Below are 15943 nucleotides of genomic sequence, written 5' to 3'. Positions count from 1 at the left end.
AATCGAGAGAGCTCTTCCAAGGCAGCCCCTCCCCCCACTAACCAATCCTAGCCGTTCTTACGGGAAGGAGCGCAGACGGCCGCCGCTCCGCGCGTACTAGGAGTGCGCCGGGCGATTGGCTGCGAGGTGACGTCAGGGCGGCCCTGCGCCGGGATTGGGCGAGGTTGGCCCGGCGGGGCCGGGGCAGGGCCGGGGCGGGTCGCCCGGGAGACGGCGGGGGGCGGGGCGGGGCGGGGCGGGGCGGGGATGGTCGGTGTGTGGCCTCCATCTTTCCGCCGCGCGCCGCGGCGGCACAAAGGAGCGGCGCCGCCTCGCCTCGCCGCCGGCCTGAGGGGGCGCGGGTGCCGCGCGGCCCCGGTGCGTAGCCGCGCGGGTGCGGGGCGGCGGGATGGGGCGGCGCGGGGGCCGGCGCTGAGGGGAAGGGGCAGCGGCGGGATGGGGCGGCGCGGGGGCCGGCGCTGAGGGGAAGGGGCAGCGGCGGGATGGGGCGGCGCGGGGGCCGGCGCTGAGGGGAAGGGGCAGCGCCGAGCCGGGCTGCGCTGCGGGGGCCCCGGCGCGCCGCGCACCCGCCGAGCCGGGCGCCCACAGCCCGGCGGCTCGGCCCTGCGCTCCCGGCGGGGGCTCCGGAGGGCGCGGCGCTCCCCGCCGGGGACCGGGAACTGCGCGTGTGGCTGCTGCCGGGCGAGTCCCCGGCACCTGGTCTCCGGGAAGTCCGGACTTGGCTGGGGCGAGGGGCCGGGCCGGTGCCCGGCGAGCTCCGGTCCTTGTGTCACGCCCGGTGACCCTCGCTCGCCGGAGTAATGCGTATTTATGCAGGTGCCGCCGTGGCTTTTGGCGGAGGCGATTGCATAACCGGCGTTATTTATACGTGATTAACGAGAAGGAAAGGAGAAGAAGAGAGAAAAAGGCAAAGGGCCGAGCTCGGGCTCTGTTTTCATGCTCTGCTGGGCTGCCTGCACGCTTAAATGCGTGCTGAACGCTCTGCATGGAGGCCCCGAGCGCAGAGCGCGGTTTCGGTGTAACCTTAGACGTTTGCCCAAGAAAACTGCAAAACTTGAACGAGACGGGAGTTTGCTAGTGCTGGGTTGTGCTCCCCAAAGCTGCCGTTATTCGGCTCAGCAAGGTCTTCCAACTTCTTAACGGCGTCTCGGGACCGGAGAGATCTTCCTGATACTTCTCTGACTTGCAGGGCAAGAGCTCTGCTACAGCGCGCTGAAAGGAACTGGGGTTTAGTATACAAAAGACAAAATGATGTGTTTCTCCGTGATCTCTTGGGAGCCAAGAGACATTCAGAAGCATTTTGTTTACCCCAGGAATACTTTTTTTTTTTACTAATGGAAAAAGTCTGAATCCTGAAAACTTTATTTACCCCTCTTTGATTTTAAAAACATTGCTATAGAACAACTTTTCTGTTTTACAGGGAAAATATGAAGATATTGAGTAGACTACAAAATGCAGTTATTTATCCAGATCTTTTGTTTTGCTTGCTTGGACAATAGATTAGGCAGTGGCACCTTTCCTGCTAGCATGGTAACCCGATTGTACTGTTTTATTGTCTTAGTTTGGTGGTTATAGAACAATTTTCTTCATTGCTTTGCACTATACCAATATCAAACATGCATTTATTTTTAAGCCCTTTGATTCTGTCCTACTGGTCACTGTTTCCGTCACACACATCTTTGTTTGTTTCCCTCTCCTCTAATTTTTTTATTGCCAATCCTTATCTTCTGCCATGTATCAGTAAGTACAGTATCCTTTCTGGGTACATTCCTGATGCAAGTCCTGAGTGTCAGCGTTTTCTTTCTTTCTGTTTTGTTATTACTGAGTCTTACTCTGAATCTCTCAGTAACCACTCCAGCCCCAGAGTTCATTTTGGTAGTCAGTCTTTAATTTGTCAGCTTTCCTCATGCGACGAGACTTTGGCTCACGTGGAAGTACAGTCATAAGAGCTGTCTTTTTCTCTAAATATATTTAACCTTCTAGACAGCCCTCTGTTTTCTGTATTTTTTGTTTGTTTTTTTTAATGTCTATGTCAGTATATGCATTCTTCAGCATAAACAAGGAGGGTTTTATTCCCCAACTTGGCAATAGTTTTGTCTCAGGTTTTTCATCTTTGTCTCTTGCCTTTCAGTTGATGCATTTATTTGGTTTGTTTTTGTCTTATGCTGATCCTCAGTTCGGTTCTGCTTTACTCATAATTTTCTAAACATCCATCTTGATCAGTACTGTGAGGTCGCTGTCATGTGCAGACCTAAATACATTTGCTGTCTCCTGTCTACTGTAACTCTTCCCCTTTTACTTCTTAGTATTAAAATTATTCCTATTGCGTTGCTAAACTAAAGAAATTTGTTTACGGTGGGTATTCTCATCACCCGCAAGCAATCTGAAATACTCTATCAGTTCCTTGCCACCTGCTGCCACTAATTTGGACTCATTTATTTAGCTATCCATTTCTGGAGGACCATGCATTTTCAAAACTTGTCATATCATTTTAGGAGTCGAGGATGCTGTTAGTGTATTTTTCTTCTAGATTTATCCAACTGCAGAGAATTGATCTGTTCTTTGCTCTGATCTAAATCTGGCCTGTAATTCTGCAAGTGCTTTTGTGTACGTCTTTGTTCTCCTCTGCCCAAGCCCACTCAGCAAGAGAATTCTTCTGTAGTCTTGGCACCCAGTTCTGTTTTTCTTCCTTTAGGTCATTACTATTATTGCTTTGTGCCCCATTCACTGCTATTTGTTCTCATTTGTAAGTCTGGTTGAATAGGTTGTGTGTTGCCTTTACTGTATTTTTTCAAATGCTTGCAGCACAGCTGTAGTTGCATGACCGCTTCTTGCTGCCTTTCCCCTTTTCATCCAAACACGGTCTTGAGGTCCCTGCTAATTCTGACAGTTTTTAGCATCTGCTTTCCATCACTTGTATGGGAAGCTCCTCCAGGGTATTTTAATGTAGTGTTTTGTGTCATATATGACTCCTGTAGTTACTCTTGCTATTGCCTATTCTTTGTTAGCTTAGTCTCAGTTAGTTACCTACTTTTAGATTACTGACATCTCTGGTTCAGATACTCTACTCCCTCTCCTTATCTTCAAATATAGTATCTGTGTGTGTTCCAGGGAAAAGAGGGTTGTTGGTTTCTTTAAGTCTTTCATTTTCTTTTTTTGTTCAGTCTCCAATGTATGGTGTTCAACTGCAGCACTTCATCTCTTAACCACTTTAGTATCCTGCTCTCTGGTCTCGTATTTCAGTGGCTCTCATAATCCCACTTTATGTTGTTCCTCCCCCCCACCCCCCCCCATTTTTGCTTTTTCTTTTCGAAGGCATAGGCTGGTTTTTGCACAACCATGAAGGACTACTGAGTATTTTTACGTTGGAGGTCTTGGCTCTCAGCATGTTTTGTTTGCTGAGAGCCTCATGGATGACCATGCTAATTTATTGTCTGAAATAAATTACTCGTAGTCTTTTGATTCCTGTCTATAAACTATGGCATCTCTCATATTCTTCCTATCAGCTGATATCAAAGTCCATTTCCCATAACCTTTTCTCTTGAAGATTAAGGAGGAATAACATGGAAGATACCTAGAAGCCAAAGCAATAGGTTAGTTATAAATGTGGTGATTTGTTATAGAGAACAATAAGTTACTTTAGGCTTTCGTGTTCATGTTCCACATTAGAAATCTCCTGTAGCTGATAATGCTTTGTATTTTGAAACATCTCCTCTTGCTCTCTCTAGGTCACTTAAATGTTTGTTGATATCCTCACAAAATGGAGTGGAGCTCTGCACATACACTGTGACAGGTCCCTCTCAGCCTAGAAGTAGCAAGTTAAAATACTATTACCTGGTAGTAGAATTGAAGGTGAGCTACAGTGATGAGGTTTGTTCTGCTCTGCTCCCTTGTCAGTATGTTGTGTTCAGCACTTTCAACCCTATACTATTGTTTTCTCCCAAAAGGGTGATTGCTCAGTAGGTTTTGAATTCATTCGTTGCTTTAAAGTAGTGCAGACAGATATACTGCTCTTAGGTTCATCGTCTCTCAAGTATCTTATTAGAACTCTGTCTTGTTATTTTGTGCTTTGTATTTCCTTGAGTCTTGATGACTGACTTTGTTTTTTCTTCCTGATTCGTATGCAGTGACTGTAAACTTAATATGTCGTGGCAACAATTGTGCCAGCTTGATCTTTATTTCCTTTGCTATTCTTCATTGTATCCTTGGGCTCTAATATGAGTCAAATGTTCAAGCATGACTCCTAGATTTTTGTGACTGACTAGTGGATCATGATCTATCTTTGACTGTGCTTGTAAGTCATCTGGTACCATGTTCTACCATTATGGTGGCCAAGCTTGTGCTTTAGAAGTTTTGCCAACTCTGCCATGGGAACTTTGTGTATTGATAGGTCATTTTGGGATGCTTGAGTGTACCACTTATTGTTTATTCGTGAGGGTTCAGTGACTCACCATGACCAATGACCAGAAATCCATCCTTTTCCAGATACATCTTTCCCCTTGTAGTAGTTTCTAAGCATGCAACACACTTGCAACTGTAGTTATTTTTCTCTCAAGGCTTTTTTGCTATAGGAACACTTCATTTTGGCTTTAAGTTTCTGAACACGTTGGGTGTTTTGCTGGCCATAAGGAGAAGGATCGGATTTGGTGCCATTTTGAGTTAAGTATGTTCTGGTATTGACCTGGCTTTTTGGATTGCTTGTTTCAGTACATGTGTACTAACTGGTATTAATAGAGTTTGAGTCATGTAGTTCACAGGCTGCCCTCTAACCTATTTCAGAAGATTGTATGGTTTGTGTGTATTTTTTATCTGACTGCAGGCAGAGTGGGGCACAGAAAGTGATATTGAAAAAAGAAATTCCAGCAGGTGCCCTGCTGGTCTCTCTCCTAAAAACAAAGATATCTTGTGACATGAGGAAAGTTTAAAGTTCTTCATGGCTTTTAAAAATGTTAATCTCTTTATAATGGTAAATAATGCAAAATGATAATACAAAATGATGCATTTGTACTCTTCAAAAATCTGGTCAGTGTATCAGCAGTGGTGTAAAAGATTTAAAAATTGAACAATGGAAGAGTTTTACTCTGTTTAGAACTTTAACCCTGGTCTATCTTTGAGACATTTGGCAAAATAATATCTAAATATAATTGTCCAAAAAAAGCTTAAATTGTAATCCTTTTGAAATTCCTCAAGAAGCTATTTAGGAAAAGTCCAAAATTACAGTGAGTCATGTTCCTGATATCATCATTATTTTTGAAAGCGTCTTCAATGATTTTTGAGCCTTTTGCCTTTTTTTTTTTTTTTTGATACATCCATAGCGAACTAAAATGGGCACACGCTTTTGTTTAAACCATTTTTAGACTGCCTTTTGAAATGCATGCACACCCATCTTTAGTCCAGTTCGTAACCATCATTCACTTAGACTGTTTCTTCTCTCAGGCAGTTCCCCTTCCTCTTCTCAGCCGCAGGCCACCTTCTGCTGAATTTCCTCATACAGGCCCAGCCTCAAAGGGCCTTATGTTGCTGTAAGTTTTGTGGACAGGGAAAAAAAAAAGGCTGCTGGACGTAGGGATCTCTCTCTGTTAATCCTCCCACCCACCTCCCTGTATTTTCAAGCAAAGGGCTGCAGTGTGAGCTTTATTACTTACTAGATGTCAAAAAATCCATGTGGGAGCTCAATCTGAGGAGACAGGTGTCTGTGAAACCTGGTGTCACTGGTTTAGCTGTTCACAGAAATGCTTCTATTATACGTGACCATCTACCCAACATCAGGGTCTCTTTTGGAGTATACCTTCCTGGTAGACTTATAGTGGGGCAGAGAACAGAAGGTTCTCAAGCCAGGACCTAACCAGACAAATGGGGAGAAATAAAGGTGTGTTCTTGTTTTTTTTTTTTTTTTTTATGGGCAAGATAAGGAGTTTGAGTGACCTGCCCGGAGCTGTGTGCGAAGCTCTACAGAGTTTAGCCCCAAAGCCCTGGGGCAGGGATCCCGCTTCCTCTGAGTGCCTTTAAAGCTAGTTTGCTAACCTAGTGACCTACATGTTATATTTGGCTCAGGGAGCAGTCTTTTCAACAGCTGTTATTGTATCAGCTTACAGGAGGAAAGAGAATTGGAAGGACATCTCCCACTTTCTCTGTACAGTCCTGAACTTGAAATAGTGAACAACTGCCAGCTCTCCATGGTTTGCAAGGAGGTTGCGAAACTGGCTTTCAGCTACTGTCACTGAACGCTTGGGCCATCCTCTGATGCTACTTGAATTACCGAGAAGTGGAAGGTTCGTTGGCCTGCTTCCTGCCACCAATGTTGTTTTCTTGTGTTTGAGATGATAGCCAATGTCACAAAGTGACATATTCGGTAAGGCTGAGTATAGGAGGTTCTAGACGTTGTTTGCTCTGTGATTTGCTATCTTAGGCAGTTGTCTGACAACCGACAGTGCAAGCTTCCAACTGAGACATCGCTGAATTTTTCAGCAATGTTATCAAAATCCTTCACACATCCAAAATGTTTCAGTGTATTTTCTGCATTCATAATAGCTTAGTCATAACGTTTAGCTGGGCTCATTTCTGTGGTCTAGACAAGGAAACTGTTGTGCCTTCTGCAGAATTCTGTAGCTAATCTTTCTTTGAAAACAAGCCACAGCATTGAACACAGATCTAGGAGAAGCAAAAGGCAGGAAGCTCTAAGGTTAGTTTACGGACAAGAAATAGCAGAACCCTGGGATTTCAGCGTTGCAGCTCAATTGCACAAAACTGGCGGTTTACTGACAAGTGTCTACCTCCGGTAACCCTTACTTGTAGCATCTTTCTATAGGCGGCACTTTGATTACTCAGCTGCCCCTGTGCTAGCCTAGCCCTATATCCAGTTCCTGTGGTAGGACTATATTATGTGACCGTGTTTGAACTGCTCAATCTGAGTGCTTTAGTAGTTTATTTTTTGTTAATGGATGAAGTGCCTTAAATGAAGTTCACTTCATTGTAATAAAAACCTGTGCATCAGTGAATTGATCTCCATAATTTGAGAAAACTTTTCAAAGAAAACTTGAAGAAAACTGGATAGTAATACAGGTAAAAACGTTAATCTTTCTGGAATGGGCTATTACTAAATTTCCTTAAAAAAAGTTGTTGTTGGCTTGAGATTTTATTATTATTATTAATCAATTCCGTACCTCTGCTTAGTGCCCAAAGGAAGGAGTCTCCATACTTTCCTCCCAGCATTGTCGCTGTTCTGGAATTTCTTTGGCCTTTGTTTTGAATCCTGACATCTTGAACTTTTTTTGGTCAAAATTAGGAAATTCCTTCATTGCTGACAAAGTCTGAAACTTTAAGGGGGCAGTGAGGACAATTAACCTGAATTGATTAAGAGAGAGGTTTCGAAGCCTCTGAATAAATGTCCAAATGCCGAAACTTAATATGGTGTACCTAATCAGATTTATTTAGTGTGCCTACATTGCTTCAGTTTGCAGGGCTAGAGCTCGCTGGCATTTGCAGGGCATTATCCTTATCTTCCTGTCACTTCTGAAACAGTGGATTATACTCTGCTCCTTGAGCAGGCGCCGAGTCTAATACAGCTCTACGACACCAGCCTGCTGAAGGCAAGTCTCTCCTTAAACTTCCCCGGAGCTTTCAGATACCACTGTTCTTTTTTTAAAAAAGATCATTGTCTCAGAAGAAGTATTCATCTGCCTCAAAACTGAAGAGCAGAACTTCTCCTTCTATCTTTGTCTTTGAAAAGAAGTAAAGACCCTCTAAAAGTTGGAGGATAATGAATCTGGAAGTCACATTCTGATTTATTGATACTGGTGTTGAGATTACTAAGCGTTGAAAGCAAAACTAAGGTTTCTTTTTTTAAAGGTCAGGGTACAAAGGACAGTTCCATCTAAACGATCATGAGAAGAGAAATTATGAGCTCAGAGCGAGGCAGCGGGGAGGTGGTGAGTACTCTAATTTCTATCTCAGAAAGAGCTGTAACAGAGCAGTCCCTGGTGTTTGAAGAACCCTGGGGACTGATCTCTCCTTAACTACAGATAAGGCAAAACCTGGGCAGCAGTGAGAGGGCAAGACTTTCTTCCTGTTGCTACTGTGTTTACCAGCCCTACTCTGGAGACGCTAGCTTAGATAAGGAAGTGCAGTTCACTTAAATCCAGATATTAATTTTAGCATTTCTGTACCAGTTTAAAAACAGATCCTACATTAGACCATATCCTTCAACTGCTACCTGTTTTGTGGCTAAACTAGGATTACGTACGAGAGAAGATTGCAGGATTAAAGCACAAACTGTTGGATGAGCTCTGGGCAGCTCTGGGGGTTTCTGTTGACAAGTGCTTGGGCCAAAGCTGGATAATTTGGGGTACGATTTGTCTCTTTACTTCTCTGTGAAACAGGCACAGGTCAGTCAGCGTTTGATCTTGATGCCTTTACTGTGATTAGCAAAAAGGAAAAGGACTGTGGCAGTGGCTTTGTACTGCAGATGGTAACACATTGCAAATGCTTGTTTCCCGAATTTGGACAATAGTGTTAACCTTCCAGCATATTTTTTAAGGAAATGAGGAAAAAAAATGAATTAGGGGTTTGGTTTAGATTCCACAGTTGAATTATTATATGCGGAAGAATCAGCACAGAGTCAACATTTAATTGCTCATCCTGAAGCCTGCAGTCCACTTTCTTGCCCATGCTACTTGGTAACAGCAGTGGAAGCTAAGTGGCTATTTCTATTTAGTTGCACAAGTCTTTCACCTGAGAGGTTTTACTTCTGTTCTCAATGTGATCTTCTGAGAAAGTTTCAACTTGACTTTTTAGTTGTATTTATTTACTGGAAGTTCTTGGCTTTTCTTCCACTACCACAATCATTTAAAAACTGAGGTCTCCATGTTATGAAAGCCTGTATTTGCAAACAGCTGTTTTTTCCCTCTTATTCCTATAACTAAGATGATTAACTTTGAGCAAATCATAGCTGTGTTTCCTTCTCTTGATAGTTTGAACTTTTCATTTGACTGGCATCACAAGTATTTCAATCTCTTCCTTTTAAGGAGCATCATTTCTTTGGGGGAAAAAAGTGCTCAGAAAATATTTCTTATTATTTATCTCCTTAATAGGAAATTGCTGTCCAAAACTCTTCTGATTTTGCATTTGAAAAGCCATTGGCTTTACTGTGTCATCTGCAGCCTGAGCTACCGTGTTACTCTGCTCTTGAGACAGGAAACACTAGTGTTACTATTGTAATAGCAATAGGCGCTGGAATAGTGGTTTTAGTAGCTGAAACTTTCTTTACTCATTTATGCGTATGAGTTTCTTGTTTGCGTGGCAATATGCTCCATTTCATGGGAAGGAGCGGCTTTTTCCATCGTGAAGCAGTATTATGGTTGGCCGTGACCAAATATTTGAGGGGATGAATCACTGATTCCTGGGCTGTGTTTTACAGAGTAAATGCAACTAATGCCATTTTCAGCTGACTTCTTCGTTGGTGTGTGCTGTCAGATGATTGAGATGAGGCCGCTCTTGAGAAAGCTGGTATCAACACTGCCAGGCACCTGTGAATGCACTCAAATGGTGTCGGTGTCTGTGTCTGTGGCTGATGCTTTTTCCCATTAGGCTTCCAGCTGTGGCAGGTCAGTCAGCTTGCAGCTCCTTTACATATCTGCACATTTCTCTCTGCCAGGAGACCAGCGTGGACTGGAAAGTGACTTGTCCTGCTATAGCAGCAACAGTCCGTGAAGGCTGGTGGGTATATGCAGAGGGTTTGTGTTCTCAGTCGCGGAAAGCTGCTGCTGGCAGGCTTCAGGAGGGCCTCAGCAGCTGCTTTTCTCCATTTAACAGGGGTGTTCAGCTCAAAAGACATTAGGCTCCCATGGTTCCTTTAGGGCAAAGTGTCCTAAGAGCCTTCCTCCTGGCTGCCAGGCGGGGCGTGCGTGCATGCCTGGGCAGTGGTTTCTGTGTGCCTACTGCAGGCACTTTCCGTTGTAAAAGAGAAAGTGTCAGACTGGCGCTCTCACCTGTTCTAGCACTGCCTGTTTAGAGTGAGATTTGAAAGGAGAGATATTAGCTTTTTGTTTGTTTGTTTGTTTTTTGTTTGTTTTTGAGTAAGAACTTATATTTAGATCAAATGTTTGGCAACTTATTAGTCCTACATCCCAAAATAGCATTTGATAGTCAAAATCCAGAGTGAATGAATGGCTTGGCCTGTTGAGAAGCAAATACTGGACTCTGCCTTTACTATTTCTTGTATTTAAAAACTTGGGGTCCAGCTTCTTTTAAAATAGCATTAAAAATAAGAACAAAAGCATCAGCACTTTTATAAATGTGGCTGCTTTTGTAACTAGTTTTTATAGTCTTGTTATCACTTTCTCAATTTGCCTAAGAATGTTCTTCAGGCAAATGTGAGACTCTCTGGAAGGAGTGGGGCTTTCTAGCATTAAGCTAATATTGGAGAAACCGCTCGCAGTTTTTAACGCGGAGAGCCTGTTTACTCTCTGTAATGCAGGTTAAGTGTTGCTGACATTTCCACTCACAGTTGTTTCACATGAACATCTTTGGTTCTGTTTAGACTTGCACAGATTGTTTCAGAAAATGGTGTTGCTTTGATGTCCATATGGTCCTGCCAAGAAGTGACAGGTTTTTGGTTTTCCAGTGGCCTTACAGGGAAGCTTGTTCTTATTCTTGTTTTGATGCTTAGGCGGAGATTAGCGCTTAACTCTTAATACAGTTGTGTTAATATCATGTCATAATATCACGTCAGTCTTTAAAAACTGTGTCATCAGGGAATTTGGTGCAATTTGTGGCTTTTACCTTTCACATTTTAAGAAAACTAGTATGCTTTGGTTAACACTCATGGCATTATAAAGAAACATGGCTAAATTTAAAAAATGGTTGCAGAGACTCTTAGCTTTGCAACTACTGAAAGAAGATAGTGGATTATGAAAGATTAATTCTCTGCCTTAGTTATTTTTTTAACAGCAATTGATTTCTTCAAGTGTCTGCTGTCAGGTAAGCTGATAAGCTTACCTAGACCTAACTCAGTATTGTCATTCAGATATTCTTGATTTATTCTGCTTTTCTTTCTTTCTCCCGCCTCCTTCCCTTCTTCTAGGCAATTAAAGTCTTTTTAGAAGTGCCTTTTTCTTGTTTGAAAACATAGTTTGTATCGTGGAAGACATAGTTTGACTAAATGGGTGTCCCAATTAGGTGACTGTTTCCCATTGCTTAAACACAATCGATTTTTGTGTGGGAAGAAATATTTTTGTCCTTTCTTTTTCTTTGTGCCATTGTGAAATGCTGCAGAGGCAGAGAGAGAGACTATTCTTACCCGTTTAAATTCTGTATTTCCCTGTTCAATCCCGCAGTTGGCCCTGAACTAAAATTTGGCAAAATTCAGTCCTCTTTATTTTCAGCAATGACAGTGATGGAGTTGAAATTGGTACTGGCAACCTAATGCTAAGAGCATACTTTGCTATAATGTCGTAAAGCTGTATATAATATACCACCTCAAATACAGTCTAGTACATCACTAGATTTAAAAAAAAGAAAGAAATTCCTAATTTTCCTTTGCACTTCAGAACCTATCTCCGTGCATTTTTACTCTGGCCAGAGAAGGCTGGCTTGTAGGGCTTGTCTATAGCAAGCTCTTCCTGTAGCTTGTATTCCAAAGCGTTTAGTCTTTCTGTTTTGGTTCAAGGCTTGAAAATGAACTCTTGGCTACCGCTGACCGTGATGCACAAATGAATGTGGTCAAACTCAGCTGTTTTACTGAACAAAGGGCATTTATCCTGTTGTTTCTCTTTATCTAATCAACTCATATAGTATACTTGCTTTTATTTTCTGCTGTCACTACTTGAGGGTGGTCTGGAACTGATAATAATGTTTCCTTTTTTCTTCCTGTAAGTAGTAATTTGAGGGGAGGAATCGGTCACTGCTCTGCTACTTTCTGTAGTGCCTGGAATACCAAGGTTGTAAAAACAGATTGGGTTTTCTGTGGCTGTATTTAGTCCTAAAACTAGTAGGTGGCAAATGGCTTTTTGAAGTATTGACAGAACTTTCCCCCGTAAAGGCTGAATGTAGTTCAAAATAAAACATGACACAAAGTCATTGCGGGTGTATTGAGGAGGTGGACTATGTCTGTCTTAGAGGCGGTTTCCAAATGAATTGTTCTTTCCTCTCCCTCTGTCTTCAGGGACTCTTCAGTGTAGTTTCTAAAAGTGAAAGCAGAGTCAAGTAGAATGATTCACCTCCCAACATAAAGGCTTATATATTGCTACCTTTCCGGATACGGCTGTCTCTGCGCCCTAAGGAAGTACAGTCCATCTCCGTTACGGCGCTTTATGAGCAAGTCCAACTGTTCCTGAACCAGCTTAAGGGTGAGTTGATCATAATCACTTGTTTTTAATAATGCTTTTAAGTTGTGAACCAGAAAGCCTTGGTTTCAATAATCAGTTTTAATCTTGACTTAGCTCTCTTTTGTTTGCTTAGGCTGGTTTCTGCTCTTTGCTAATCACTAAAATAGTGCTTTTTCCAGTCAATTTGGTCAGTTTTGATAACCAGGTGAAATCATAGAGTTAACATTTTTATAAAAAGTTACAGAACAGGTTAACTAAATCCAGATTCTTAATATTTAACACATTAATAATGCAGTTTTACATTTGTAATATTATGTTAATAAAATAGCCTTAAACGTCTGGATATGTGCACATTTTTTTCCTCAAAAAGACATATTTTGCATTTAAACTGGGGTGTGTCTGGTGGTTTTGTTGTCGTCGTTTTTTTGTGTTTTTTTTGGTAGCTTTTAAGGCCATTTGGGCTGGGCTGGTTCTGATCTTACACAATTTCCTTTAAGACCTGTGGAATTTGTATGACACCCTGACATCTACTTTTTACTGGCTGACTGAGAAGATAACGTAGTATCTGTATTGGTTCAGACAAAAGGACTACTGAGCCTGGTGTCCCACACCTTCCTGTAGTCCAACTGCTTAGAGAGTAAGCCAAGCATATTGTGATACTAAAACCCTTTTAGCAATCTGTGGTTTAGGGGATTCCATGAACCGAAAATCAAGATCTTGTATTTTTGCATTTAATATTCCCTGAGGGATTTTGTTTTTTTTTTTTTTTTTGCTAGTCAACCTTCAATTAATTTCTTAATGCTGAACTCTTCATTGTACCACAAGAAGATAATGTACTTTGAACCTACAGAAGAGACTGTGAGGGCTTGTTTGAAGTTCTTTCCCAGTGACAGCTATCCATTTAGAAACTTCATATTATGCTTGCTCACATGACTTGTGTCTGGCTTCCCAACTACTGTTGTTATGGTCTTTCCCGAATGGCAGCCAGCTATTGCACAGTTGCCAGTTGTCTCAAATGGGAGGGGATCTTTCATATTTCAAAGCTGGTAACTGTCTTTGACTTTCTTTTAAATATAAGGTGCTACATGTTTGCTGTTAAATAGATGATTTAACTATAAAATGCTAATAACTCATTACAGGATATTTGTCATAATTTCTATCTTAAATGTTAATTTTAGATTCTTGAAAGAGTAACATGCATGTAGTCCTAAAAGTTACTTATTCATTCTGACATGCTAGAAGTGTGAGAGTAGTGACTTGCTATCTTTTGTAGGGCATTTCCCCCTTTTAGTTGAGACTTTATATAAAGTTCTGTAGAAATATACCCTGTCTATGCCTTGGAAAAAAAACTTGTAATGAGGTTGGGTTTGAATCCTTTTGCTAGTCGTCTTGATTCAGTGAATAGTAAGGACTGTCCTACAATCCCAGTGCTAGTGGGCCTGTACGTGATCCAGACTACTTGTATTAAGAACGAAAAATGACTGAATTAGTCTTGGTTCCCAAAAAAGGAAGACTGGGTTAGTGCTAGATCCTGAGAGGTGTGCAACTTGCACAGAAAACAGCCCTCTCAACATGCCAACAGTTAGATTTGTAGGCATTAAAATGGCATCTGCACTCCCTGTTTATTTGAGGGCCGGTACTTGGTGCATCTTTGGGTAAGATTTCAGTTGATGTAGGCACATTCCAAAAAAAAATCCTATTTATGCACAGATGGACTAAACATCCGGTTCACTGTTAAGTCTATTGTTTGTTGAAATAGCCACAGCTGTATAGAGGTAGACTCAAAGTTGTGGCCTATTTTGTGGAGTCTGTTTGTGGGTAATGCTGACTATTCCTGATGTGAAATGAGAACATTTAAATGTTCAGCCTCTTAGTTGGGTGGTCTGAGCAGTATCTCACTATATTCAGTATATTCATATATCTCGGTATGTTAACACTTGAAGGGTGGCAGTGTGCTAGATTTAAGGGCAAAGGTGTTCCTTTGCCTCCAGAAATCTTGGAAGAACTGGGAAATAATAGGTAGTGTTAATAGGAATAGTGTGTGTATGTGCTGGGGGCAGCTACTTGCCCAGTGAACTCCCTCCCTCCCCCCGCCCCAGAGACTTTAGATGCAAACCTTGTTTCCTAGCTGTTATATGCACCAAGACTGACTGTTTACTAAAATAGAAAATTTTGTATTATTCAGTAAAAGAAATAACACTGACTCTTGTTTTGGGTTTGCTTTTTCAGACCTGCTTCTGGATGACCAATGTGTATTTTAGCTGATAATGTCGGATACTAAGTCTCCAATTTCCCATTCATTCCACCTGGTAGCAACGCATATAATGCAAAAATCACAATTCAGGATCATACAAATATTACTGTTAAAACTTTCTAGATGATTGTAGTTGCTTTGGTTGTGTTCTATGCTAGCAGAAGCCTTCTTCGAGGTTTACTGCTGACTCTAGAGCACCACGTTCCCCATTTACTGGGAGCCTTGGGGGCTAGCAATATGGGAAACTCCTGTGTTTGCCGAGATGATAGTGGAGCCGAAGACAATGCAGAATCCCAGAATCGGCAAACAGAGCACAATAGAGCACGTGTACCTGAAGCAAGAAGCCACCCAAGGGACCCTGTCCGGCCACCCCGGAGGGGGCGAGGGCCTCATGAACCAAGAAGGAAAAAACAGAATGTGGATGGGCTGGTACTTGACACACTGGCTGTAATTCGGACGTTAGTAGATAAGTAAGTACCTCCTCAAGGAATAATTCAACATGAATGAAAATACCATATTCTTGTCTTCTCTCAAACTGTGACTCCATCCTCTCACCGATCTACACCTGACCCTCCCTGAAGCAGCAGCGTGTTTACTTCTGGAGGCTTAGGAGAGGAGCACCTTTCCTAGGTAATAGAAGTAGCTCCTGAGCCCAGGTACAGACTCTTCCAGGAGTTGAGGAGTTTCTTACAGTTCCTGTATGGGCCTACACCCAGGTGGGATGAGGAATGTGCTCAGTATTACTGGGCATAGATGCACAGTTTAGGAAGCAGCGAACATACCAGAGTTTGGGAACTTCTGTCCTAAAAATTGGTTCTTCTGTAAGATTTCTGTTTTCAGGCTGTATTTACTTCTCTGGAAATGGTTAAGCAAAACTGAGAGCTTTGATCTCTATTAGTTTGTATAAACAGACTGAGGTTTTCTTTCCAGTTATAAGTCTGACTACTTTTTAAAGACTGCACGTTGCGACTGTTCAGCTCATGATCCCAGTATTGCATTCCTTGCATGCTCAAAGCATCCACTGAGGGTGTATGGGATATTTATGGATTCATCCTTATTTTTTATTTTTGCATAGCTTTCTACAGAGCTTTAAAAGGACCTTAAAAGTAATGGGATAAGTTAGCTCATCACCTTTTGGGTTAGATGCAGGTTAGCAATTGGGAACACCACAACAGGAGGAAAAAGCACTATTGTACTTTCACAGCTGGGGTTTGAGTTTAAGCTGGATGAGACTCAGGATAAATGAGCCTTCATTCGTGTACCTGCATGGTGCATCTGAAATATGCCTGCAGGAGGAGGAGGTTGCCTTGCTGTTGTAAAATGCTTTAAATGGAAATACCAGGTCAATTGTTTTGACTGAAAACTT

The 15943-nt window shown here is 42.2% G+C and overlaps 1 protein-coding gene across 5 annotated transcripts in view; it reads left to right on the top strand.

Annotated features, from left to right (window-relative positions):
* The first annotated feature begins 107 nt into the window (after nt 1-107).
* The window catches only part of RSPRY1 (ring finger and SPRY domain containing 1), a 42198-nt gene continuing 26362 nt past the window's right edge, over nt 108-15943 (top strand). Inside the window, exons 1-5 of one of the 5 annotated variants that reach the window (XM_064519343.1) lie at nt 203-357; nt 6089-6272; nt 7849-7928; nt 12161-12344; nt 14553-15047. In XM_064519343.1, the coding sequence (XP_064375413.1) occupies nt 14701-15047 (347 nt within the window). In that variant the 5' untranslated portion in view covers nt 203-357; nt 6089-6272; nt 7849-7928; nt 12161-12344; nt 14553-14700. Of the gene's footprint in view, nt 127-202; nt 358-6088; nt 6273-6337; nt 6353-7848; nt 7929-12160; nt 12345-14552; nt 15048-15943 lie in introns of those variants that run through there. The other 4 variants (XM_064519345.1, XM_064519344.1, XM_064519346.1 and 1 more) reach the window with 4 other exon arrangements.

This window comes from Dromaius novaehollandiae, chromosome 13 (genome assembly GCF_036370855.1).
Source record: "Dromaius novaehollandiae isolate bDroNov1 chromosome 13, bDroNov1.hap1, whole genome shotgun sequence".
NCBI lineage: Eukaryota > Metazoa > Chordata > Aves > Casuariiformes > Dromaiidae > Dromaius > Dromaius novaehollandiae.
This window is presented reverse-complemented; position numbering and strand designations above follow the sequence as displayed.